We start from the raw sequence: 24,817 nt of genomic DNA, 5'->3' as shown, positions 1-24,817 counted from the left end.
GCCTGTGACCGCAGCCTGACCCCAGCGCTCCGTCCTCCGGCTCCAGCGCCCGCAGAGACACCTCGGCCTCGACCCCGAACACCTAGGGGCACCACAGGCACTGCTGAACCCCCTCGCCTCTCCCACAGTCTCCCTGCAGTGCCCTCACCACTGAGGAAAAACAGTTTCCAGCAATTCCCGTCCCTGCGGTACCGGTTCCCGCGCCTTCCCCGCCCCGGCGGCTTCAGGCCCGCCACGCGGAGACATCGCCGGCTTTCCCTGTGGGGCTGTTCGCCGCCTGCCTGCCCGCTGGGTCGGCCACGGAGCAGTTGCTCTCGGGAAGGGGCCGGGAAGTTTCCGAAAAGCTCCAGCCGAGTTTCCGCCCCAGCGCTCCGGTTCGGCCCCGCCCGCGCTCCGCTCAGGCAGCGCGAGGGGCACCCCGGGACGGTGGCCGCGAACGGCCACGGCCAACATGGCGGCGGCGGTGGTGGCGGCCGGGCGCGCGTGGGCGGGAGCGCTGCGGGCGGGATGGAGAGGTGGGAGCGGGATGGGGAGGGGGGAACGGGATGGGGAGGAGGGGAGCGGGCTGGGGAGGTGAGGAGCGGGCTGGAAAGCGGGGGAGCGGGCTGGGAAGCGGGGGAGCGGGCTGGGGTGCGTGGGAGCGAGTTGGGGAGGTGATGAGTGGGATGGGGAGCAGGGGAGCGGGATGGGGAGGTGGCGAGCGGGATGGGGAGGGGGGGAGCGGAATGGAGAGGGGAAGAGCGCAGTGGGGAGGGGGGGAGCAGGATGGAGAAGGGGGGAGCGGGATGAGGAGCGGGGGAGCAGGATGGGAAGGGGGAGAGCGGGACGGGGAGCGGGGAAGCGGGATGGAGAGGTGGGGAGCGGAATGGGGAAATGAGAGAGGAGCGGGACAGAGAGGTGCCGGGGGGCGCGGTGGGGAGGGCAGCGGTGACCGCCCACGGGCACGTGTCCCGGTCTGGGCAGCCGTTCCAGGAGGGAGGGCCCGGAGCTGATGGAAGGGCGCCTGCTGCGGTGTGCACATCCACCCATCTGTGTATACATCCATGTGCATATCCATGTATCTGTGTGCACATCCATGTGCGGATCCAGCCATCCATGTGCATACATCAGTCATGTGTACATCCATCCCTGTGCACATCCATACATCCATGTACATACCTATGTGCGGATCCATCCATCCATGTGCACATCCATAAATCCTGTGTACATCCGTGTGCATTATCCATACATCCATGTGCACATCCATGTATCTGTACATGCATATTGTGGGATACATGTGTACATATATGTACATACCCATGTGCAGATCCATCCATCCATGTGCACATCCATAAACCATGTGTACTTCCGTATATCCATGTGCACGTCCATTTATCTGTCTGCACGTCCATCCATCTGCATGTCCATCTGTCCACATGTACATATATACATCCAGGTGTACATCCATCCATCCATCCATGTGCACATCTATACATGTATATGTACATCTGTCCATCTGTCTACACATCCATGCATTCATGTGTACATCCATATATCCACATGTACATCCATCCGTGTACACACAGAGCAGCATGGACAGGATGTTTGCAGTATCCCTGCCACTTTCCCATGGATCTGAGGTGTGACCAGGTGAGGTCAGCCCATGCTGCCTTCTGCACTGTGGTTACACTGCAAGGCTGCTGCGGGACCAGGGAGATAAGGAATGTCCCATGATTCCAGGGTGGCTGGTCACTGGGGGAGTGGGGGTCTGTACATCCATGTATTTGAGTTTGATCAGTCCTTGCACCGATTTTCCCTCCACTGGCCCCTCATTTCAGGAAAGATATTGAGGTGCTGGACTAGGTCCAGAGAAGAGCAACAAGGCTGGTGAAGGGACTGGAGCATAGGTCCTATGGGGAGAGGCTGAGGGAGCTGGGGGTGTTTAGCCTGGAGAAGAGGAGGCTCAGAGGTGAGCTCATCACTGTCTAGAACTACCTGAAGGGAAGTTAGAGCCAGGTGGGGGTTGGTCTCTTCTCCCAGGCACTCAACAATAGGACAAGGGGGCACGAGCTCAAGCTCTGCCAGGGGAAATTTAAGTTTGAGATCAGAAAAAAATTCTTTGCAGAGAGAGTAATCAGGCATTGGAATGGCCTGCCCAGAGAGGTGGTGGATTCACCATCCCTGGAGGTTTTTCAACTGAGATTGGATGTGGCACTGAGTGCCGTGATCTGGTAAAGGGACTGGAGTTGGACCAAGGGTTGGACTTGATGATCTTGGAGGTCTTTTCCAACCCAATCGATTCTATGAGACTATGATTCTATGATGGCATTAACTCCAGCATAGAAAATGTGCTTTGGGGTGTGCTGCGCGTGGCTGCATCTGTGACCCTTTAGCAGGGCTTGCTGTGGCGCAGTGTTAAATGGCCAGGGATGAACTCAAAGCCAACACACAGCCTGGTGGGGACTGCTCTGGGTGTGTCTGCACACAGTCCCTTGTCACTTCAATGGGGCCCGCAAGAGCTAGAGAAGAATTGTTTTGTATCTAAGCAGTGCTAATTGGACTTCCTAAGTAAATGTCAGGTTTTTCTAAAGCTTGCATTTTGCTATGTAGCATCAATATATATATGTTATTCTTCTCCTGTACAGGAAATGTGATAAATACTGTATAAAATAACTAACTTTACGCTCATCATCAGTGGACAAGGTTGCTGCAGTTTCTGTATTTTCTTCATGTGCAGTAAACATGTACTTCATGTCATAAATGGAGTTTAAGCATGCAGGTCGTACTCATAGTTACAGAGTTTGGGGCAGGACAGCTATGCCTTTGGAAACCTGTATCAGTCATCTATTACCCCATCAGAGTAACCTGGGCAGTGACATCTATCTTAAGATAATGGAGTGAAGTGGTTTGCTTTGTAATTCAAATATTGTTTTCTTCCCATTCTTTCTACCTTTTTCCTCTTATGTCATCCTGGACATTTTCAGTTGGTAGGAATCTATATTTGTTAGAATTCTGAAATTTTGCTTGGAAAATTGGGAAAATTCCTTTTTGATGTATGAGAAATACTACCATATAAGTGAAAAAACTTCTCCTGGGTGGCATTTTCTGAGTTCTGTAATTATTTTTGAGATAGACTATTTTTTAATCTGCATTCTCAAGATAAAATTTGTCTTTTCATGAGGCGATGTTTTTAAGCACTGGATACTAAGAGTTGGACATAAATTTAAGGTGGTGTGGGTGTAGTTAGAGTAGTGCCATGGGTACCTCAGCCTTTGTATTGCTGAGTGCTCTCTATTTATGACTTTGCTGTGCCTTTCAGCAGCTCTGTCCCTGTTCTCTCAAGCAGCACTGGCCCTGTTGCAGAGCCTTTGGAATAGTATTTTCCCCTTGTTCCTGTGCTGTTGTCCTTATGATCTTGCAGCTGTGAATCCCAGTAGTGTTCAGTGGGTTCTGCTGGGTAATAGCTGGCAGGAGCAGAAAAAGACTCTCTTCTTCCCTTTGCTTTCTTCTGGGTTGTGTGTTTTGGATTCATTAGGGGATATGTTCATAGTGCTTAACAGCCAACCAGCCTGCATGTATCCAGTGAGGAGTTTTGAAGGATCCTGATGAAAATGGGAAATTTGTAAGGGGGGAAAATCACCTGCAACACTGGAGGCTGCCTTGCAACATGTTATGTCTTTCTGTCTCCTTTTTGTTTTCAGTTTTTCTCTAAAGTGACTTCCATCATTAGCATCACTGCACATGCCACCAACAATGTACCCTGCTAATAAATCTGGGTGAATCTGTCTCACAGTCCTTTACACAGCCTAGGCCGATTGGATACATTGAAGTTACAGGCAAAGTCCCAATGAACGATGTGAATACCTTTGTATTTTCCAAGGAAAACTACTGAGGTGGGAAGAAAGGCCAGATTACATTGGTAAAAGAATATTAAAGCTTTGTGTTCGAACACCTGGAAGCTGGGCATTGTTTTTGCTTTCAGCAGAGCATGTTCCTTCTTTCCAAAAGTAAAACAAAGTCCTCTGGATTCTTTTTTAGCTTCTACAGTCCTCTGAAAACTTTGTTACCTCCAATCTTTAAAAAAAAAAAATCTAAGTAGTTAATGAATTTCAGGTCACTTTTCATCCTGAGGGCAATCTATAATGAAGTGATGCCCATTCTGTAACCAAACTGCAATTAAATCCTGAACATTCAGGAGGGGCTTAAAAACAGACCAGTGGTATTTCCTTAGTGGAGGGAAACATTTTCACTGTCTGGTTTCAAGTGTGTCCTTAAAAAACCCAACAATTTCTTGCATGTAGACCAGGAAAAATAAAAGGCTGCAACTGCTCCTAAATAATTTATTAAAATCATCTGTGTCTTTCCAGGTGGGATGCTCTAACTCTTTTTGGTTTGGTTATTTTGGTGTTCCATGTTTAGCTCAGGTAGATATTTGTGCTGTGGTTTAAAATGCTCTCCTTTGAAAGTGTCTATTCTCTTGGTAGCAGTATGTGTATGGAAGTGTGTGAGTATACTATTCTTAAATATCAGCACTCAGTGTATTAGACTTTGGGAATCATGTGGATTTGGGTGTGGTTTTTTTTTTTGCCATGTCTCCTTCCACCCTCTTGTCCTGCTTCACTTCAGAATCCAAAACAGCCTCTCTCCCAATGTCCGGAATATGGTGAAACCAGCTCCTGTGGGCTTTCCTAGCCATGCTATTTTGATTGCCAGCCCAGAAATTATGTTCTTCTGCTGCCAGCCTTGGAAGTGTGAGTTGCTCTCACTTTACAAATAGAAGATGAGAGATTTGTCATTGGTTTCAGTGAAGCCAAGATCAGGTCTTCTGACGTTCCTCCATCACAAGAGTGATGTTTCTCCTTTTTCTGACATTTGAGTTTTTCTCCTGTGCCCCAGCCATCCTGTCAGAATTTTATTGCCTGCAGAATTACTGAAGACTGAGTAAATGGGCAATGAAATGGTGAATAAATGATGATAAATTTACATTTTAAGACTAATTTGAGAGGAATGTTTTAGAACTTCCTGCTACATTATCCCAGTTAACTGAACTGATTGTTATTTGCCTAGGGGGAGCTATTGTTCTGATTTCAAAAAAGTTTGTTTTTTTATTCATAATGAACATGACATGTTCATGTTCATGACATGTTAACAGAACATGACAAAAATCATGCTTATTTTCTGTTTTTAAAATCTAGCTGAAACAATTGATTTTAAATGTAGTTTAGGAAGAAGTAGATGTTATTTTTTAAGTTTTGTCGTCTTCTGAATAACATTGAATAATTGATTCCAAGAGACTATATACCATTTTTGTTTGCTGAACGTGTCCACTCTTTGGATTGATTGATGATGTAAGTAGGAAAATTATGGATTCCCTACTTCTGAAGAACAACCTCTGTACTGGTAAATAAATGAAAGTATATCTTGCTTTCCTTGTTGCAGGTGAGCACCTGAGCCTTAGCAGTTATAACAAGCTCCCTTTGGCTAGTGGAGTAGCAGACTTTCTGCATTATCCTCACCACCCTGATATAGTGAAATAAACTCCTCTGGAGATGATAACAACATGTGTAGTTGGTTATCATTGTAATAATCAAATCTGGAGGGCCATGGAGAAGGTATATTCTCCTTTCAGAATGTCAGCACAAGTTGAGGTTCACAAATTCACAGAATCATAGAATAGTTGAGATTGGAAGCCTCTGGAGATCATCTAGTTCACCCTCCCTGCACATAACAGTATCAGGTAGAGTAGATTACAGGGCCTTGGTCAGTAGAGAGTAAAAAAAAAATAGGACTTTTCATGTGTTGAAATGGAATTTTGTGTTTCTAAATTACAACCATCTTGTCCTGTCACTGGGCACTAGTGTGAAGAGCCTGTCTACTTTTTACCTTCCCTTCAGATATTTATATACATAGGTGGGATCTCTCCGGAGTCTGCTCTTCTCCATACTAAACATTTCCAGCACTCTCAGACTCTCCTCTTAGCAAGAAATGGTCCAGTCCCTTGCTATACTTCACATATGTGGAATATCTGAAGTTGGATCAGGAACCCATAATGATCATCACATTTTACTTCTAGGACAATTTGTCTGCTTTTTGAGGGCATATTCTCTATCAGCAATATGCTAGAAGTCTACACTTCTGCTCTTTGTGACATTTTCTATTGCAGTATATTCCTCCCCACATTCTGCTTTGCACTTCAATACAAAAGGTTCAAGTTGGATTCCCTTTGAAAATTACTGTTTTTTTCTTCTGGTGTGTATATTTGCAGAAAATACTGCTTTGAGGAAGAAAATGTCCTATATATAAACACCTTTCTGTGTTTGTTCTCAGGGTTTGCTTCTGTGCCGGTGAAAGGGAGTTGCTGTTCCTATTCTAGCCTGGCATGGACCTTCCAGACACGGTGTTCCATCTCTGCCCCCTGGACTGTGACAGTTGAGCAATGCAGGAAAAGCAGTTTCTTCAATTCGTGTAAGTCTCGAGTTGGATAAACATTGTTAACTGTAATAAGGAGAAGAAGAAAAGAAAACTGCTTTGGAGAGATGAAGTCATGAAAATCTATGTATAGTAACTTTTTATCTCCTAAGATCATAGTTGCAACTGCAGGTATTGACACAAGTGCTTGCACAAAGTCAGTTTATTGTCTTATGGGTTTGTTTTATGTCATAGTGAATCTATCCAATATATGTCATTGGAGGGAAGGGAGAAGCACCTTACCCTTTGTTTCCTAGTCACCTTACCTTTTGTTTATTGAGAATATAAATTGTGGGTTTATTTTCTAATTTATTTTTGAGCCACAGGCAAGGCGGACTGTTCAAGCTGCAATGTTTCAAAAATTAAATAACTGAAAAGCAATAACATGTTAAAAAGAAACTGTTGATAATGTCCTGCTAATTGTCTGGTCAGCTGCAGTATTTTCTTCCGGTCCTGAAAGAATTACCCCCATAACTGAGAAATGATGACTGTTTAAATTCACACTCAGGACTGTGAACTGAGGTAACTGAGGGGCCTTTTCATTTGCTTTATGGTTCCGTATCCTGTCCCATAAGGGAAGAGAAGGAATAGTAAGAACATAATCTCTGGAGGAGATAAATGCAACAGTTTGAGAGTCAAAGTTCTTCAACTGTTTATAATCCACAGAATTTAAGAGCTTTGCAAAATCAGGGTTTCAGAACTGGTCATCTCTTACTATTCTCAACATCTGAGTGGTGTAATACTGTGTTTGTTTTCTTTACATTTGCTAAAGAGTTGGGGTTTAAACAGTCATCCTGCCTCTCTCTTAGTCTTATCCAGTAAATTTTAACTGTTGTCTGATTTCAAATAATTGAGGGTAGAGAGATCTCTAAAGACTTGCAAAAGGCTGCAGTGTGAACCACAGGTTCTGCATGGTAAAGGCTTTCTAAGGATGCCACCTGCAGGAAAAATTCATTCAGACAAGCAATAACAAGAATATTTAAGAAGTCAAGCACTGTTGTTATTTTGTTGATCTTAAATTTAAAATATAGCACCACAGTTGTTTGCAATGTGATTACAATTTGTAGGTTAGATCGTTTCCTTAATTAGGCTTATGTTCATATTCACAAACTCTGGATGAGCTCTGTTTTACCAGGAATTTTTCCAGATGTCTTGTTAGATGACTGAATTAAAAATATTTGTTGTGATGGCATCTGTGTTGTTTTGACTTAATAAAATTTTAAACAAGTTATTTTTAGGCAAACTACCTAAAGCTATTGGCTTATTTGATAAGATGTAACAACCTGGAAAAATTAAAGTGTACATTCTGTAGGTATTCAGCAGAAACAGTAGCCATGAGATTCAGAAGATGGAGGGGTTTATATTTCAAAGTACAGTTTTTCAAAGAGAAATTTCTCTTACAGAATTAAAAAATAAAATCTTCAGAATTCAAATGAAGTAGATACAAACAGTAAAAATCACTCATATTTTCTAGCAGTGCAGTTACTTCAGAAGTGGTAACATTTAAAATGCAGATATGACCATTTATGTGACATAGTTTTCAAATGAAATGTCAACCAAATGACAGTGCTTTGTGCCTGAGAAAGGTGACTGTACTTTTCTATCTTGTGCATGCTTATCTTCCGTAATACTTTTAAAAATATTACTTTGCTCTTGTTAGTAGATTGCACCTATACCTTCAACATAACTATTATTTTTAATAGTTTAACTGGTTTAAATAGAAGGAATTCATTTAAATAGGAGGAATTGCAATTATCCTAGACAATCTGTGATCCTTATCCAGACAGTTGTCTCCAGCTCTGACATAAAAACATAGAGGAATTTATTCTTGTCCTATGACATATTTCTGTGAGCTTATAATGAAATAATTTAAAATGATCTTCTTATTCCAGGCTTCTGTCCCTCCCTCCTTTCTGCTTTTTGTCCTCTTCTCTGTGGGAAGCAGCTCAGTTTTTATTTACTGGTTGGGCTGTGTCCCAGCCTTAGGAGTTATCTTTGACCCGAGTCATCTGAACCAGCCAGCATAATTTTGTCAACATCCACTATGTATCCAGGTGTATGTGAGAATAAAGAACTTCTATTTGATATTGGGACTATAGAAAAATCATTCTCTCTTACTCACAGTATCAATTCTGTTAGCTACCCTCAGGAACCAATCATAGAACCATAGATGGTTTGGATTGGAAGGGACCTCAAAGTTCGTCCGGTTTCAATGCCACTGCCAGGGACACCTTCCACTAGACCACCTTGCTCAGAGCCCCATTCAACCTGGCCTTGAAAAGAAGAACCTAATTTCTTTGTTGCTAGGTGATATTTCCTTGTAGGTTGGAACACAGAATAAAGACAATTGTGATTTTTTCCGAGGTTATAAAACTGTATTTTAATGAGCCAGAGGGACTCATTTAGACCAACAATATAAAATTGTACTCTAGTGACATGTTTTGTCTCTAGATGCTTTGAGTACTGGAAGCAGTTGTACTTAGTATAAATCTCTGTGTTCTTTCTTGGAAACACTAATTCCTGAAAGGCTGCTCCTTAACTACATTTCATATTACGTTCTTGTAGTCCTATGTGAGTTTTCTTTGGATTAAATTGTTCATTTTGACTACTATGTCTTACTTGAGGATCAGAATGAAAAAAACCCATTTTTTTCAATTTTTAAGAATGAACACTGCAGAAAAATGATTACTTGGTTACCTCTTGTCATTATCAGTATACCAAGAAGAGTTTCGCTGTTTCAGCATTAAGGATGTAATGAGTTGCAATTATACAACTGCTTACTTAGCTGTTTTACAAAATTGATTCTTTTCCTTTTACTGCCTTCAGTTTTTACTACTCTTTGTGTTCTAAGCAAGCTGGGAACTCATCTTGCAGGAGACAAAGAAATCTGCTTTTAGTCTCAGTTAATCAATACCTGGAATACTGTTTTCTGATACAGTTTATAGCAAGTCTATTGGTAATACTTGTGAGTTACTCAGGTGTGGCCTAATTCATCTGAAGTAAACATTTGTCTTATTCCTGGTATTCAGGGATAGCATAAAAAGATACAAACCCAAATCGTTTTCAAAATACTACATATGTCTTTTGTGTAAATTAAGCAAAATGAAGGGATGTCATACAGACTCTCTTAGTGGTTGTTAGCAATCAGCTGACATAAAGCACACTTTCAGCTAAATTCAATAGTGGATCTCTTTCTGGTCTATAAAGTAAAATCTTATATATGACGCTTCCCCCCCCCCCCCCCCACTTAGTAACCATATGTTTTTTGGTAACTGACTGAAAATGTTTGCTGGCTTTTATGTCTGGTTCTGTTTTAGCTCTTGAGGAATACATGCAGCATCCTATTTTACAAAGGCAAAATAAAACAAGGCCATAAATCACTATGAGACTGCACATCTACTGTACTGTCTTCATTTTGGAATATTTCTACAAATTTGAAAAGCAGTACAGTGATTCTCATTTCTCTTTGGAGTTATTTCCTCCACTTTAAGACATTTCTTCTGCCTATCTATATGCTCTCTAATCACCTTGATGCTTTGCTGCCAAGCCAGATTGACCTTTCCTGTAGTCAGATTTTTATTTTCTCCATTGCTGTGTTGTCTGTCTGTCATAAGCAATGTCCCTACTGTTATAATCTTCTTGATGACAGCCTATCCCTTTCATATTCCATTCTTGTCACTTTGTCTTAGAATCAGTGTGATATCTGCCATCTTATAAAGAACTCAGTTCTGTAGCCTGTAGGCTTCTGATGTGTTTCATTAAATTCAGCTCCTTCCCAAACACATGATGATATTATTATAGACTGATTAGATGAACTGCACTTTGGTACCAAATGCGATGTTTTCATCTGATTCTAATTTTGTCAGAATTTGCACAGTGCCTGAGGCCAAAACTTGACTTGGTCTGACCTCTTCTTGCTGGATCTCTTGGCATTGCCTGGTCTGTTTTGGTACAAGGCAATCTACTTACTCTGTGACCTTTGCTACTTTCCTCTATTGTAATTAAAATGATCTTATTGTACATAAATTTGGAGCACAGCTCAAAGTGCAGGATTTTTTGTGCAAGAGCAAGAGCTTTTTCTTTCCTTGCAGCCACTTGTTGCTGCCCCTCCGCAGCCTCCTCTGTAGCTGTTCTGACCCTTTGTCAGGCTGCACAAACTGCAGACTGGGGAACTGTTACAGCTTAAAAATAACCTTGCAAAGAAACATGTAAATACCTTTATTGTATTTCCATGTGTCCAGGCTAGCAGGATTATAATTAAAAAAAAATTGCTAGTTACACGGTACTTTCTGAATAAGCTAAGAAGCTTATTGATGATCAACCTTCCAACTCATGGAACAGTCGCAAAGTTCACTTAAGAAAGTGGAATTACTGAATCATGCATTACCTACTTGCCTTACTTTTTTTTTCCTGGAAAAAAATGGTAAGGAGATAATGCATTTCTGTATAAATTTTGGGGTTCTTTGGTGGGTTTCTCTGTTGGCATCTCTCACCCCTCCACCCCCTGCATTTTGCTCACAGCTACATGCATCAGTTTGTTATAATCAGCTGGAAGGATTTTTAGTGGCTGACATTCCCGACACTGGTTTCAAGCCATTTGATAACAGCTGCTGTTTGTGGGGTATTTCTTATTACTCATAAACCTCTGGGCATCAGGGTTCACTTGAATGTCTAAAAAAGAATATGTAATTTCAGACAAAAATTTCTTTTTTACGGGGACTAAAGCCTACCCAGGAGCAAATTCAACTCTTGCCTCACAGCATTTAAGAAGTGTGATAAACATTGCTGTTATCCATGGGCGTTTCTACTTGTCTATAATACACAAATTTCTAATTGTCTGCAATACAGCTGAAATCCATATTACATATTTTGCCTTGTTGTACTATTTGTATAATATGTTATTTGAGTATGTAGTCTCTTTGGGGGCCATTTGGCTCTTGGTTGTATTGAAGGAATACAGTTTTGTAGCTTCCTGGACTAGCAGAGTTGTGTGTACTTGCTTTCCAATGTACTGAGCTTTAGTTATGTGATTCAGGCTTCTCAGAAAGGAATCAGTTAGGCTTCCCACTTTGAAAAGCGTTTTTGAGTGGAAAGATGTTCATCATAGCCTTGGAGGGACTGCCTTGACACCTTAAACAAACTTAGAGAAATAAAGCTGGGTGCTTAGTGGTACCTTTGGGCATCCTGGAGAGCTCCTGTCCCTCACTGTGTTGTCAACATAGCAGAGTTTCTCCAGTTCCAGTGTGTTTGCCAGTCTTTGGGGCAGGATGTCCGGAGTCCATTAATCAGACAAGAATGATTTGCTGATGGGAAACTGTAGCAATTTGAGCGTGTTCATTTTAATACTCATGGTTAAAAGTGTCTACTGATTTTTTTTTGTCTACTTTAAACAAATCAGTTTCTAATCAGAGAAGGCAAGATTTAAACTGCCATAGTAACACTGCCTCTGGGTCAAACACGTAATAGCATTAATCTGCAAATAGAACAAGGGTGATGCTTCTGTGTTCTGAGGTGAGAGCCCGTGTGTCTGGACTAAGAGAAAGAAAATGACCAGCCTGATTGCCTTCTATGATGGAACAGCTGCCTGGATGGATGAAGCCCCAGTGAGGATCACCTGGAGTGCTGTGTCCAGCTCTGGGCTCCTTGGGACAAGAAAGACAAGGAACTCCTGGAGCAGGAGTTGATGAAGGGACTGGAGCATCTTTCCAATGAGGACAGGCTGAGGGAGCTGGGTCTGTTCAACCCTGAGATGAGACAACTGAGAGGGGACCTCATCAATATCTATGAGGGGAGGGTGCCAAGAAGGCCCAGCCAGGCTGTGCTTCGTGGTCCTGAGCAATAGGACAAGGAGCAGAAACTGATGCACAGGAAGTTCCACCTGAACATGAGGAAGAACTTCTTTACTGTGCAGTGACCATGCACTGAACAGATTTTCCAGAGGGACTGTGGAGTTTCCTTCACTGGAAATACTCCAGAACCATGTGGACACAATCCTGTGCCGTGTGCTCTGGAATGACCCCACTTGAGCAGGGAGGTTGGACTAGTTGACCCACTGTGGTCCTTTCCAGCCTGACCCATCCTGTGATTCTGTGAAATACCATCTGTGGTGTCTTTTCACATAATCTGTTTCCTTCTGGTGTACTTTGCTTTTGTCTGAGTTGCCTTGGGGTCCTGTATTTCCCTCACTTGGCTGAATAGTAGTTTGCAGTTAACTACTAAATATGTGCTTCCTAAGTCGTGCTCTCTTGTGTTGGGTAAAACCTGAAGACAGTGCATGGTCCTGTACTCAGCCACTGTGTGAAGAGGCCTGACCAAAGCCTGAGTTCTGTGATGAGGCTGTTTGAAGTACTTTGCATTCCTTCCTCCTTAAATTCCCTTTGCATTTTGTATAAATAAGACAATAAGGGGGATGTTGTATTTTCAGAACATGAGAACAGCAGCAGATTTATGTTTTGGTTAACTTCTTGTGCTTTGTGGCTTTTTAAAGCAGACTAAGCCTTGGATATTTTTAGGGGTGATTCAAATTGACTGTCTCTGATTGTGTCCTTGGATAAGTGCTTCCAGGTATTGCTGCTCTGAGTTACTGATGAATGATTTTCTTTTCATGACCTTACTGGTTACTTGTTAGTAGTATTTATCTTTAAATCGATTTTGAAAATCTGTGTAAAAACTGTGCATTTGGCTGTGTGCCTGTCTGGTTGCAGTAACCAGAAGCAGAGGATATCTGCACCAAATACATATGCAAATGGTAGGAAATTACTTTCTTAGCAAGGCAGTAATCCTACAATTTAAATTCCAGCGAAGTTTCAAGTTTTGGGGTAATTTTTTTGTTCAGCTTTGGTTTTCAATATAAGCTGTACACATACATTATTTATGGAAGATTTTTTTTTTATTTCAGTGACAGCTGATGAGCTATGGAAAGGGGCTTTGGCAGAGACTGGCGCAGGAATAAAGAAAGGAAGAGGAAAGAGAAGGAAGAAAAAGCTAAGGAAGAATCTCAATAGAGGCCAAGAGATTGGTGAAGGTACCGTCACAAATAAGGAGCTGAAGACATGTCTTGACCTTTTTGTGTATAGTGTTTCTTGATTTAATAAATTGACACATTTCTATTCCTTTCTGTGGTGTCAGAACTGCTTGAGATATTTTTGTCTTTAAACAAAAAAATCGGGATATAATTGTTTAATGTTATTTTGGCTTTTGAAATATAAATTCTGCATTATAAAATGCACTTGAAATATGTGAGAGGTTACCATTTTGTTGCTTTTTTCCAGAGTTCAGAGTTGCGGTCCAATTTGGAATAAAACATAATTGTTCTTTGTTATTTTTAAGGACGTTCTGGTTTCCTCTGGCCTGGTCTTAATGCTCCTGTGATACAAATTGGGAGAGTCCAGGCAGTTACCCAACGAAAAAAAGAAGAACAAGAGAGAATTCAGTCTGAAATTCTTCAGCAGAGAGATACATGGGAGAAGAAAAGAAAAATAAGGATTAAGAGAGAGGGAGGATGGAGTGGACAGTGTTGGGGAGGTGTCCTTCTAGATCCTCCTGACCCAGGTCCTAATGGAGGTAAGGAAACCGATTGTCTATCTTCTCTTACTTAGCCTTTCTCATAAGGGGCTTGGAGAAAGTGAGATCCAGACTTGTCCTGTGATTGAAAATTTGGTTTTGTACTTCTGTCTTAAATGTCCATACACAAGCAAGCTAAATCAAAGAACAGGTTGAGTTAACACAAGTGAAATGTTTTAAAACACTTCTTAGTTTCACTGTTGTATTTTGTTATAGACTGTATGATGTTATGCTGTGTTACAGAGTACTATATTATGTCATAGCCTGTTACAGGAGTCCTGAACTATGAAATGTTTTTCTGTGTTTAACGTCAATTGTATTGAGTATGACATATAGCCATGGCTTTTTAATAGTTTCTTAAAGGATCCTGTGGGATAAATCAGACTTCTGTTTAATTCTAATTCAAATAACGAAATACAGTTAAAGATTATGTAGCTTTTAGAAGAAGCTATAATAAATAACTGTAATAGTAATTTTTTTCTTTTCTGAGTAGTTACATATCATAATGAAATTAGACCTCCTATATGTAGAGCAGAGAGGTGACTTTTTTACAATGCTGTTATTTAAACTACTAGAAATTCTATAGTCACTTGAACATTTAGAAGCCTAATCTTTTTCAACTAACTAAACATGAAAAGACTTATTAACTCCTGTTGGGCTGAAATTTTATTGTGGAACTTGTATACGTATCAACATCATTCTGTAGTGTTTTATAGTAAGATGAGCTTACCCATGGCTTGAACAAGTGTACCCTCTCCTGGATTAAGAGCTGGCTGGAGGGTCGGGCCCAGAGAGTGCTGGTGAACAGAGCTGCATCCAGCTGGCGGCCAGTCACCAGTGGTGTTCCCCAGGGGTCTGTGTTGGGTTTAACATCTTTATTGATGATTTAGATGAGGGAATTGAGTCCATCATCAGCAAATTTGCTGATGACACCAGATTGGGAGGGAGTGTCGACCTGCTGGAAGGCAGGAGGGCTCTGCAGAGGGATCTGGATAGACTTGAGAGATGGGCTGATTCTAATGGGATGAAGTTCAATAAGGCCAAGTGCTGGGTCCTGCACTTTGGCCACAACAACCCCCTGCAGCGCTACAGACTGGGGACAGAGTGGCTGGAGAGCAGCCAGGCGGAAAGGGACCTTGGGGTACTAATTGACAGGAAGCTCAGCATGAGCCAACAGTGTGCCCAGGTGGCCAAGAAGGCCAATGGAATCCTGACCTGTATCAAAAATACCGCGGCCAGCAGGACCAGGGAAGTGATCCTTCTGTACTCTGCGTTGGTGAGGCCACACCTTGAGTACTGTGTTCAGTTCTGGGCTCCTCAGTTCAGAAAGGATATTCAGGTGCTGGAGCAAATCCAGAGAAGAGCAACAAGGCTGGTGAAGGGACTGGAGCACAAGCCCTATGGGGAGAGGCTGAGGGAGCTGGGGTTGTTTAGTCTGGAGAAGAGGAGGCTCAGAGGTGAGCTCATCACTGTCTAGAACTACCTGAAGGGAAGTTATAGCCAGGTGGGGGCTGGTCTCTTCTCCCAGGCACTCAGCAATAGGACAAGGGGGCACGGGTTTAAGCTCTGCCAGGGGAAATTTAAGTTGGAGATCAGAAAAAAATTCTTTACAGAGAGAGAGTAATCAGGCATTGGAATGGGCTGCCCAGAGAGGTGGTGGATTCACCATCCCTAGAGATTTTTAAATGCAGATTGGACGTGGCGCTGAGTGCCATGATCTAGTAAATGGACTAGAGTTGGACCAAGGGTTGGACTTGATGATCTCGAGGTCTTTTCCAAACCAATCAATTCTATGACTCTATGATTCTATGAGCTAAGAAAGACTGTCACTGTTGTTTCAGGCTTGTTGCAGTTGTTCCAGGTGTTAAGCTTGTTCGTATTTTCAGAACTCTCTTTACCTAGGAGTATGTTCACCCAGTGCAAGCTTGGACTTGGAAACTTGTGTTGCAGCAAGTCATCATAAATGGGAAATTATGTGCATGGAATCACAATTGTATTGTTGTCTGATCATCTTGCAGTCACCTTTGCTCCACAGTCTCCCTGATGTTTTGTTAATTAATTTCTTTCTGTCTGTGAATGTTCTCTGTTTACATTTTATTGGGCACTAATTAAACATCCTGACTTGCTTTGAACCAAGTCTTAGGGTAATCAGAGCATTGTCATTCCAGTGTGATCTCATGCCTTTGTGCATGTGGATGGAAGTCACCGTGGAGCGTTTGTAGATTTCTGCTTTAAAAATCCATGCTGTTGTTGTTTGCTGCTTCTCAGTTCCCTTCCCTCATATATGAATCCGTATCTGTTGCTGTAGGGCCTGAGATACACTGTTTCCCTTGGATTTACCTTGGTATTTTAAGGAGGTCTTGCCTTCCAATCTCTTTGAATATTTTCTGCTTGTCTTCAGTTTCAGGAGCAATTTTAATACCAACATCATAGTGCAGTATACAACTGAAAAATTTCCTATATCTATTTCATTGCGTTTCATTTTATTACCTTGAAAGCAAATACTCCATGAGAGACAATGATGTGACAATGGACTTGGCAGACTGTCACTGAATCTTTCAGTGTAACAATGGAAGATTTAAGAAATTAAAGAATTGTTCCAAATTCTCCCTAAGTCAGTGGTGGAATATATAGCAAGTCAAGAAAATGTCATGGTTCTACTGTGAACAGAAGACTGTGTTTAGTTTATTCCACTAAAAGAAGTGACAGCTGTTGGAAACAATGTTTATGCATTTATGAATTTTGCCTTCCAGTGTTTTCCTTGATTTTACTTTCGACTGATAGTATTGATGTAGATTATTGCATTAAAGTTGACTGTGTGAAGGCTGTTCTGGTCAGGTCAAGTTCTGCCAATGAGAGGAAAGGGTACTGCAATCAAAAGAGAAAAATGAAACTGTCAGCTTGTATTATAGATGTGCTTGCAAAAAAGCAGTTCCTGGTCAGTATATACTGATGTCCTTTCAATCTGTTAAAAATGTTGGGGATTTTCAGGTCCATGTGGTTCTTTCAATGTCTTTTTATTCAGAGAATGAATGATTTTGCAGAGGAATTGGGACATTGGCTCTATGTAAAGCACTGTCAAGGTGATCAGAGGAACAGACCTCAAACTGCCAAACCCAAAGGATCCTTTTGACCTGAGACTGTGGTGGGACTGGACTCCTGGTGCTAAGCAAGAATGTGTTCTGATTGAGGTTCTGCAGTTCAGCTCCTCCTTAGTATTCTGGTGTTAGATCCTCTAGTAACAAATGGAGGTTAAGCATATGATGCAGCTTTCCCTCAGCAGCATTTGTATTTTCTGGTGAAAATAGGTACAAGAGGTTTGTAGAAACCTCAGTGTTTTTAGCCTTCAACATCTGACAAATTTGGTTGAAAATGATCAGTGGGTTAAAAAAAATATTGAGGGATGTACTGTGATTGTATATCCTTGATTCTTTCAAGGGAATCTTCTTCCACTATATCTTTACTTATTGTACTGGCTAGGAGTAGAGAAAGGGCAGTATTTTTTCACTTAAAATTATATTTCTCTCAAGTTTTTTCGTGTTCCTTTGCAATTGAAGAGGCTTCAGAGAGGGAACAGAGTGCCTGCTGGTTTTCATACACTCTGCTGTAAGCTGGAAGTCTGCTCAGTGTAGGGTAGATCTCTAAATTGTGCCAAGCTGATAATGTTCATAGTCATCTCAGAGGTTATGTGTAAATGATAAAGCAGGGTTTGGTGAAGGACTGAGTCCCCAGTTTTACACTGTTACGAAGTTTGTAGCTCCAGAATCTCACTGTAGCTACAAGTAAAAGAAGTATTAACTGCTTTAATTGACACCGGTCTATGATATACTGAAATGCTCTTGTTCATGAGATAAATTGGAAAAGCAGGTTTTAGGAATCTCTTACCTATTCTGCTTCTTACACCAAGATGTTGCAATTTACTCCGTTGTCCATTGTTTTCAAAGTCAATAGGTTTGTTTTCCACAACCAAACTGATAATAGGGTTCTTCTTATGGAAAATATATACATAAATTATAAGTATGTTCTCAATTGCATAAAGGGAAACAAATCTATCTGGAATTCATATTTAGGGGTGATAATCAGGTTTTGAAACAGAAACTCAGAGAAAATGGGATCTTCTTGTCAGTATCTGCTCTTTGATGCATTTTTGCCTGCTTCTATGAAATGCTGGTGGGACTGCTGAAAGCCAGGCCTAAGGGATTTGCTTACTTGCTTTTCTTGCAGTGTGTGAAGACCTGTGAATAAGATCTGACTAGGCTGCATTTTGTATGGGTTTGTGGTCTCATTTGGCTTGGTGTCTGGAGGTAGTACATGTAGAGCCCATGTCATGCCCAATGCTCTCCACTGTTCTTGCTCTTTCCAGTGTTGTAAGACATTTCCAAAACATCTTCTTTTGAGTCCCTTACAATGACAGTGCAGAAACACTTTCTGAGCAGTGAACAGGGAATGTTCACCACTTAGAGCTGAATATTTAACATTCACCTGAACAGTGCTCCGTGTTCAGTGTTTCATTACCACTGTGGTGAAGAGTTTTGAACATAAACATAGAAGTAGTATTTTTTTTTTTACAATGCAAAACACCTTCATTGGTAATAGACAATTCCCTTTCTGGAATTTCACAGAAGTGTGTATCAAGAAGTACTTGTAATTTCATAAAATCATAGAATCAAAGAGTTGGTTGTGTTGGAAAGGACTTCTTAAAGGTCATCTAGTCTAAACCCTAGATTTCTTTGAATCCCTTTTGATTGTCTAATACAAGCTTCAAAATATCAAGAAGAATATTGAATAATACTTCAGGCATAATGTAAGTGACCCATTTGATGATTTTAATGATTTACAGCCTTTACTCAGTATGTATGAAATTTGGAGGTAATTTGCAGTTTCAGAGCAGTATTTAGGGAAGAAATAGTTTACACTGCCAGCCAGTGAAAACTCAAAACATTCTCTTTTTACACCACACTGTGTATAGTTATTTTTCATAGCATTTTTGAAGTTGGAAAGAATTAGGAAGAATAACAGATGCATTTAACAACACCACTTCAATGTAAGTGAGGAGTTAAAGTGATTTCCAAAGGAAAGTTTCAGATTTAATTTGGATAGGATGTGTAGCTTAGCTTGTAATCAAAATATTCAACATATTCTAAGGAAAGCTTTACTTTCTGTGTGATGTTCAAGCAAAGCAGTTAAATTTGTGTGTCTTGCTTTACTTTAAAAAAAAATGTGTTTTTCTACCTTTGTGCTACTTTGGTTATTTAAGTTGGCCAGTCTTGGAAGACTGTTCCATCTTACTTCCCTGCATGTGTGTTACTTGCAAAAAAGAAATATTGATTGCAGTTGGAGTTGGTGTCCCCCGTAGAGCACAACTGACATATTTAATGATGGTTGTTTCTTAATTCTGACAGGAGCTGTATTGTAATTATAGCAAGAAGTATTACATTTTCTGAGAGGTTGTCTTAACAGGAGTTATTTTTTTTAAAGCTAGCTGCCTTCAGCTAACTTGATTTTTCTGAAGAAATGAAAAAATGAACTTTATAAATAAGAGATGTATGCTGCTTTTCACTGACTTTAAAAGGCTGAATGGATGGAGTCAAGTAAAAAATCCATTTCAGATCTTTTTAGAAGGAAGCAGCTAATAAAGCTCACTTTAGATACCCTTGTTCAAATTATTCTTATGTTACCTTTTCTACTTATTTTCTACTTACTGCTGAGATTACTTTATAAATCACAATTATATAAATGTTGTGTCCATTTCAAGTTATACCAACTACAGGGAGATGTGCTGATAGGCAAGTAATTCAAGGAAATGTAACACCCTATTTTTCTCCCAACAGAAACTTATGAAGATTTTGAAGCAAGAGTCATTGAGGTAAGCATTGCAAATCTTTTCAAGGGCTTTAAAGAATTATCAGTATTTTATAATGACCTTGTAATTATTTAACAAGTCTTTGCTAAGTCAATATTATACCAATAGGATTAGTCTGGTATTCCATTTCAGCTGCATAACATCTTGTCATTCTGTTCACTGGGGCCTTATTTTCTCTGTTGAGCAAATAATGGCTAATTCAAAGGTAATTTTGTGTAACTCCAAAATGGCAAATACCTGCAGATAAAGTTTTCACCTTCAAGGTGTTCACATGCAACTATAACAGGGAAACTAGTAAAGTGATAGGGTTATTTTTCAGATAAGAAAGAAAATCTACATCTACTGTCTTGCCTTCGTCAATTAAATGTGTGATTTTATCATCAAAGGAAATTAAGTTAGTTAAACAGGACTTTCCCCTTTTGAATCCATGTTGGCTATCACTAATTGTGTGAACTTGTTACTTTAAAACATTCTTTTGTTGTTTACTTACCCTACAGATGAAATTGCTTATTAGATTTATGTTCCTTTCAGGATTATTATCAGAACCTTCATTTGCAATTAACATTTAACTACTTTATTATTGAAAAACTAGACTAGTCTAACTGCTGCTTTGGAAAGGAGACTTCTGTCCTTTCTAACCATGATCTGAGAGCAAAGGTATCAACCTGAATCAATACTCATTCTAAGGCAGATACACTTCAAGTCTCCTTGCTTAATAGGAATGTTGACACCCTTTTACTACGATAAATTAAAGTGACTGTCCATTGAGTTGTTGTGCAGTTTTAAGTGGGTAGAAATAACTATTTATCTCTTTACTACAGCTTCACTACTAAAGAGTTCTGTGAAACGTTGCCTGTATTATTGACTTTTACTGTTACACACGGGTCCAGAAGAGGTACTTGTTTCAAAGCATCTGTGCAAACACAGCTTCTTTTAGTTTCACTCACAGCATATCATCCTGTGTTCCATCACCAAAGTGATGTCCTTTCTGGAAGGGTTCATATTCTGTCTGTCAGCTACCATGCACTGTCATGCACTGTTGGAACATCTGGTTTTCCTTCAATCCTTTTAAAATTGTTTGTCTTGCAAAACTGGCAAGAAATAACCTGTTCCCAATTTTTGAATGCAATATTCTGTGTCAAGAATTTGCATTGTGGACATATTAAAGTCTCATATTCAGATTTTAATATCTTTATAACAGCAGCTTTCTTCTTCACTGCACACCTCTAAGCAAACTATCCATGCCAAAGATTGTTTTTTCTTCCCAGACCCTATGTCTGTTTGCATTTTTCTTGGAACACGGTCAAACAACTCCTGTTTGAGGCTGGAAGAAGTAAACCTATCCCTTAACAAAATCAGAGCTGCTGCCTAAAAATCTGTGAAATCAAGTGTTCGCTTGGTTTGGAGAGAAAGGAAAAGGTTGGCATTTAAATGGAATTGTTGTCCAAGAGGGAATGAGATGTCCCAGTCCAGAACAGGACCAAATGTATAAAGCAGAGAGTGCTTTTATCTGCCAGTATTGAAGGGTTTGTTGCAACACAGGGCAGCACAGGTTTAGGAACAGGATGCAAGATACCTTAAAGCTTCATCAGTAGATAGTTTCCATCACTGACTCTTTTGAGAAAAAAACCAGATACTCCAAGTTAGGGAAATAAATAACGGCCTTTAATAATAATACTCTTATATGTTGCCTTATTTAGAGCCTTAGGGCCAAGGGTGGAACCAGAAGTTCTGCATATCAGCTGTGAACCAAACCTCTCAGGGTTTTTTGGTTTAGATCTCTATTCCTTATCATTGTTCATGTCATCTGGCTTTGGAATGATGCTCAACTGTCTTTTACGTGAAATTGTTTTGTCATTCCTGGTTGGGGTACTTTCCAGGAAGCAATGTTTTATTCAGAAATTATTTCCAGCAACATTTGATGTGATAATAGGAGTCTATCAATTGTCTTAATTGAAAGATATGTGGGTAGAATAGGTAAGATTTTACCAGAATTAAAATAGCTTTTAAATGTCCTTGAGTAACTAATAGTGTGTACAGTGTGCAAAAGTAAGAAAAAATTAATATAACTGAGAGCAGCATTCATCTGTTATAAACTATGTACAGGCATAACCTCTTGGAAAGTGAGTTACTTTGTGTATTCAACTGAGAGAGAGGAATTATGAGAAACATTTCCTTAAACAAAATAGCCCAATTCACAACAGCTCCTTGTCTGAAAGTTGAAAGAATAATCAGACAAGTCAGAAGTTGATCTGACTGACAGCTCTACTCCAGAAAAGCATCTGATAAATGTGCAAATAATGGTGTCTTTGTCCTTGATTATCCTTCTGCATTTTGCTGAGATAACCATCAGTTGGAATTACATCCAATGGCTTAAGTGTTTTCTAGATTAATCCTATATATCAAAATCTTCACTTGTTGGAATGGGTTTTAATATCTTGTGAGATGTGGAAACAGTGATGCTGTATTGCAAGCTCAGTTTGGGTAATTAGAAGTCATGAGTTAGTTTATGTATATTTTTTAAAATCCTGCAGAAGGGAAAAGTGTAAGCTGTTTTATATGCCTGCTGTGAAAAGGATTAGAAGCAATGGATATAAATAAAAAGCAAAGGAAATTTAGATGCAAAGAATGAGTTGGAAATGGAAGTTTGAATACCAGAATAGATTGGGAGTATATGGGATGTCTGTCATTGGAGCTTTTTAAAAACATGTTAGGTAATCTGTCAGGAGGGGTGGGGAAAAAAATCTGTAACCTATTAACCTGCTTTCTTATCTAAGTGGGTTTTGGAGTGGACAGAGCACTATGGGCTTTGACTGATACAGCAAAGACCATTGGGACCACTTGGCTTTTAGGCCTGTCTGTGTGGGAAGGCAGTTTGTAACTGAATTGCATGGGCACTGTTCATAAAAGAAGTGATTTTTGTTCCTGAGCCTTGCAGTTGGCAGTGCTTCCTGTTGACTGAGGGGGCACATTGCAGAAAAGTGGCTGTTGGTTTGTTACTGTGACATGTCACAGCTGGCTGTCAGTTTGGGTACCCGGGTTTGCCATTCTGTGCTGGCATAATTATTTACAAACAGCAATGTATATATTGCTATGCAGTGTTTCCATGTGCTGTAGAAATCTGTTTCAAAGCTTTATTACATTTGAATAATAAAAAGCTTTTAGAAGCAGGCTGGGGGGCTACTCTTATGAGATTGCCACAGATGTGAACTGAGAAGGAGGAGTGGTGGTTTTGCAGAAAAATAACAGCAGCAGCCAAAAATTCTATATTCAAAGCCAGCAGTGAGGCCAAGATAATTGAGTCCTATAATTTTCTGATAACAAGTATGAGTTTTGAGATAAATAGATCTTTTTTAGCATTCTTGTTTTAAATAGATGACAGACATGCTGCTATTTCTGTATGTTTTCCATTATCTTTATTTTCACAGTAGTGCAGGAGATAAAAATAATGTTTGCTGGGAAATTATGCTTCACAGCAAGAAACTGAAAGCCATTTTTAAAGGACTTTCCTATGAACAAAGATACAATGTGCCCTTTCTGTTGTGATTATGGTACTGAAAAGCCTGTGCTCCCTTACTAAAAGAGACAAAATGCTTAATGTGTTTTCTAATAATGTAAAAACAGAAGGGATATGATTTGATTTTCCCCTGCTTGTAGAATATAGACAAGCTCAGATTTTCATGTAAACTAGAATTAAAGTTGTTGTAGATTAAAACAAGCTTGAGTGAGTATTAAAGGACAGCACAAGGGGCTGCAGTTTGGTTTTGTTTCTGGCTGTCCTACAGACTATTGTGTTACTTAGTGTAGGTGACTTGGGTTACCTGTTTCTTACTTTCCCTGCCAGCCTGAAGACACTTTTCCTGTTTTGCTTATATGTTGCACACAAGAAGAATCTCTTTGAGTAGAACTGGTGATAGTACTTACCTGGTGTCTAACATAATATAATCATAGTGGAAATTAAAATTTACAGGTGTAGTTGACATATGCCATTCTTACTTTCACTGGAGGGCTTCATTTCATGTGTCATCCATCCTCAGATGAATTTTTCTTTGATTTTTCTCCAAAATGAACATGGTAACATAGCAAAAAATGTAGCCTACATTATACCCTGTGCTATGGTGGTAATTGCCTTGTAGTGCAATCAAAATTAGAAAGTGAGACCTAATAATCAGTAAGGCCTCACTCAAGGCACAGAACATGAGGTTAGTGGCCCTTTGAATCTTTCATGAAGGAGAGCTTTCTAAGGGAGAAGATAAAGTTATAAATAATGCCCTTTGCAGAAGACAGATCTCAGAGGGAATTTGTCCAACACTGAAATTGCCTGATACCAGTTGTGAAAACTCTGCCTTTTGATCACTTACTGTTTTGTTCATGCTCTTTTTTTTTCATTACCTTTTTTCCATGTGCCTTTAGTATAGTTTCCATGAGAATCTGCTCCATCATCTTGCCTGGCAGAGGGATGACACTGACGGCTCTGTAGTTCCCCAGGTCTTCTGCTTTTTAAAAATGGGCGTGTTATATCCCTTTTTACAATCATTAGGGACTTCACCTGACTGCCACAGTTTGTCAAAAATGATGAGTGGTGGCTTAGCAGCCTTGTCTGGCAGCTCCCTCAGGACTTGTGGATGAATCTCTTTTGGTCCCCTGGGCTTGTGCACATTCAGGTTCCTTCTCTGGTCTCAGACCTGACCCTCTCCTACAGTAGTATTAGTGTTTTCCTTCTCCCACTCCCAACATTTGTCTTTCTCCATGGCTGGAGAACTTGCCATTGACTCCCAGGCAGTCAGCAATAGGACAAGGGGGCACGGCCTAAAGATCTGCCAGGGGAAATTTAAGTTGGAGATCAGAAGAAAATTCTTTACAGAGAGAGTAATCAGGCATTGGAATGGGCTGCCCAGAGAGGTGGTGGATTCCCCATCCCTGGAGGTTTTTAAACTGAGATTG

At 40.4% G+C, this 24,817-nt stretch overlaps 1 protein-coding gene across 3 annotated transcripts in view; it reads left to right on the top strand.

The window, feature by feature from the left end:
• Positions 1 to 355: 355 nt before the first annotated feature.
• MRPS5 (mitochondrial ribosomal protein S5) overlaps positions 356 to 24,817 on the top strand; it is a 43,744-nt gene continuing 19,282 nt past the window's right edge. The window contains exons 1-6 of one of the 3 annotated variants that reach the window (XM_071580979.1): positions 356 to 515; positions 4,606 to 4,730; positions 6,307 to 6,444; positions 13,346 to 13,471; positions 13,777 to 14,010; positions 19,842 to 19,876. In XM_071580979.1, coding sequence (XP_071437080.1) covers positions 508 to 515; positions 4,606 to 4,730; positions 6,307 to 6,444; positions 13,346 to 13,471; positions 13,777 to 14,010; positions 19,842 to 19,876 — 666 coding nt within the window. In that variant the 5' untranslated portion in view covers positions 356 to 507. Of the gene's footprint in view, positions 516 to 845; positions 854 to 4,605; positions 4,731 to 6,306; positions 6,445 to 13,345; positions 13,472 to 13,776; positions 14,011 to 19,841; positions 19,877 to 24,817 lie in introns of those variants that run through there. The other 2 variants (XM_071580961.1, XM_071580971.1) reach the window with 2 other exon arrangements.

The sequence above is a fragment of the Pithys albifrons genome, chromosome 2, assembly GCF_047495875.1.
Source record: "Pithys albifrons albifrons isolate INPA30051 chromosome 2, PitAlb_v1, whole genome shotgun sequence".
Lineage (NCBI taxonomy): Eukaryota > Metazoa > Chordata > Aves > Passeriformes > Thamnophilidae > Pithys > Pithys albifrons.
The sequence above is the reverse complement of the archived record's forward strand: the minus strand, read 5'-3'. Positions and strand labels throughout refer to the sequence as shown.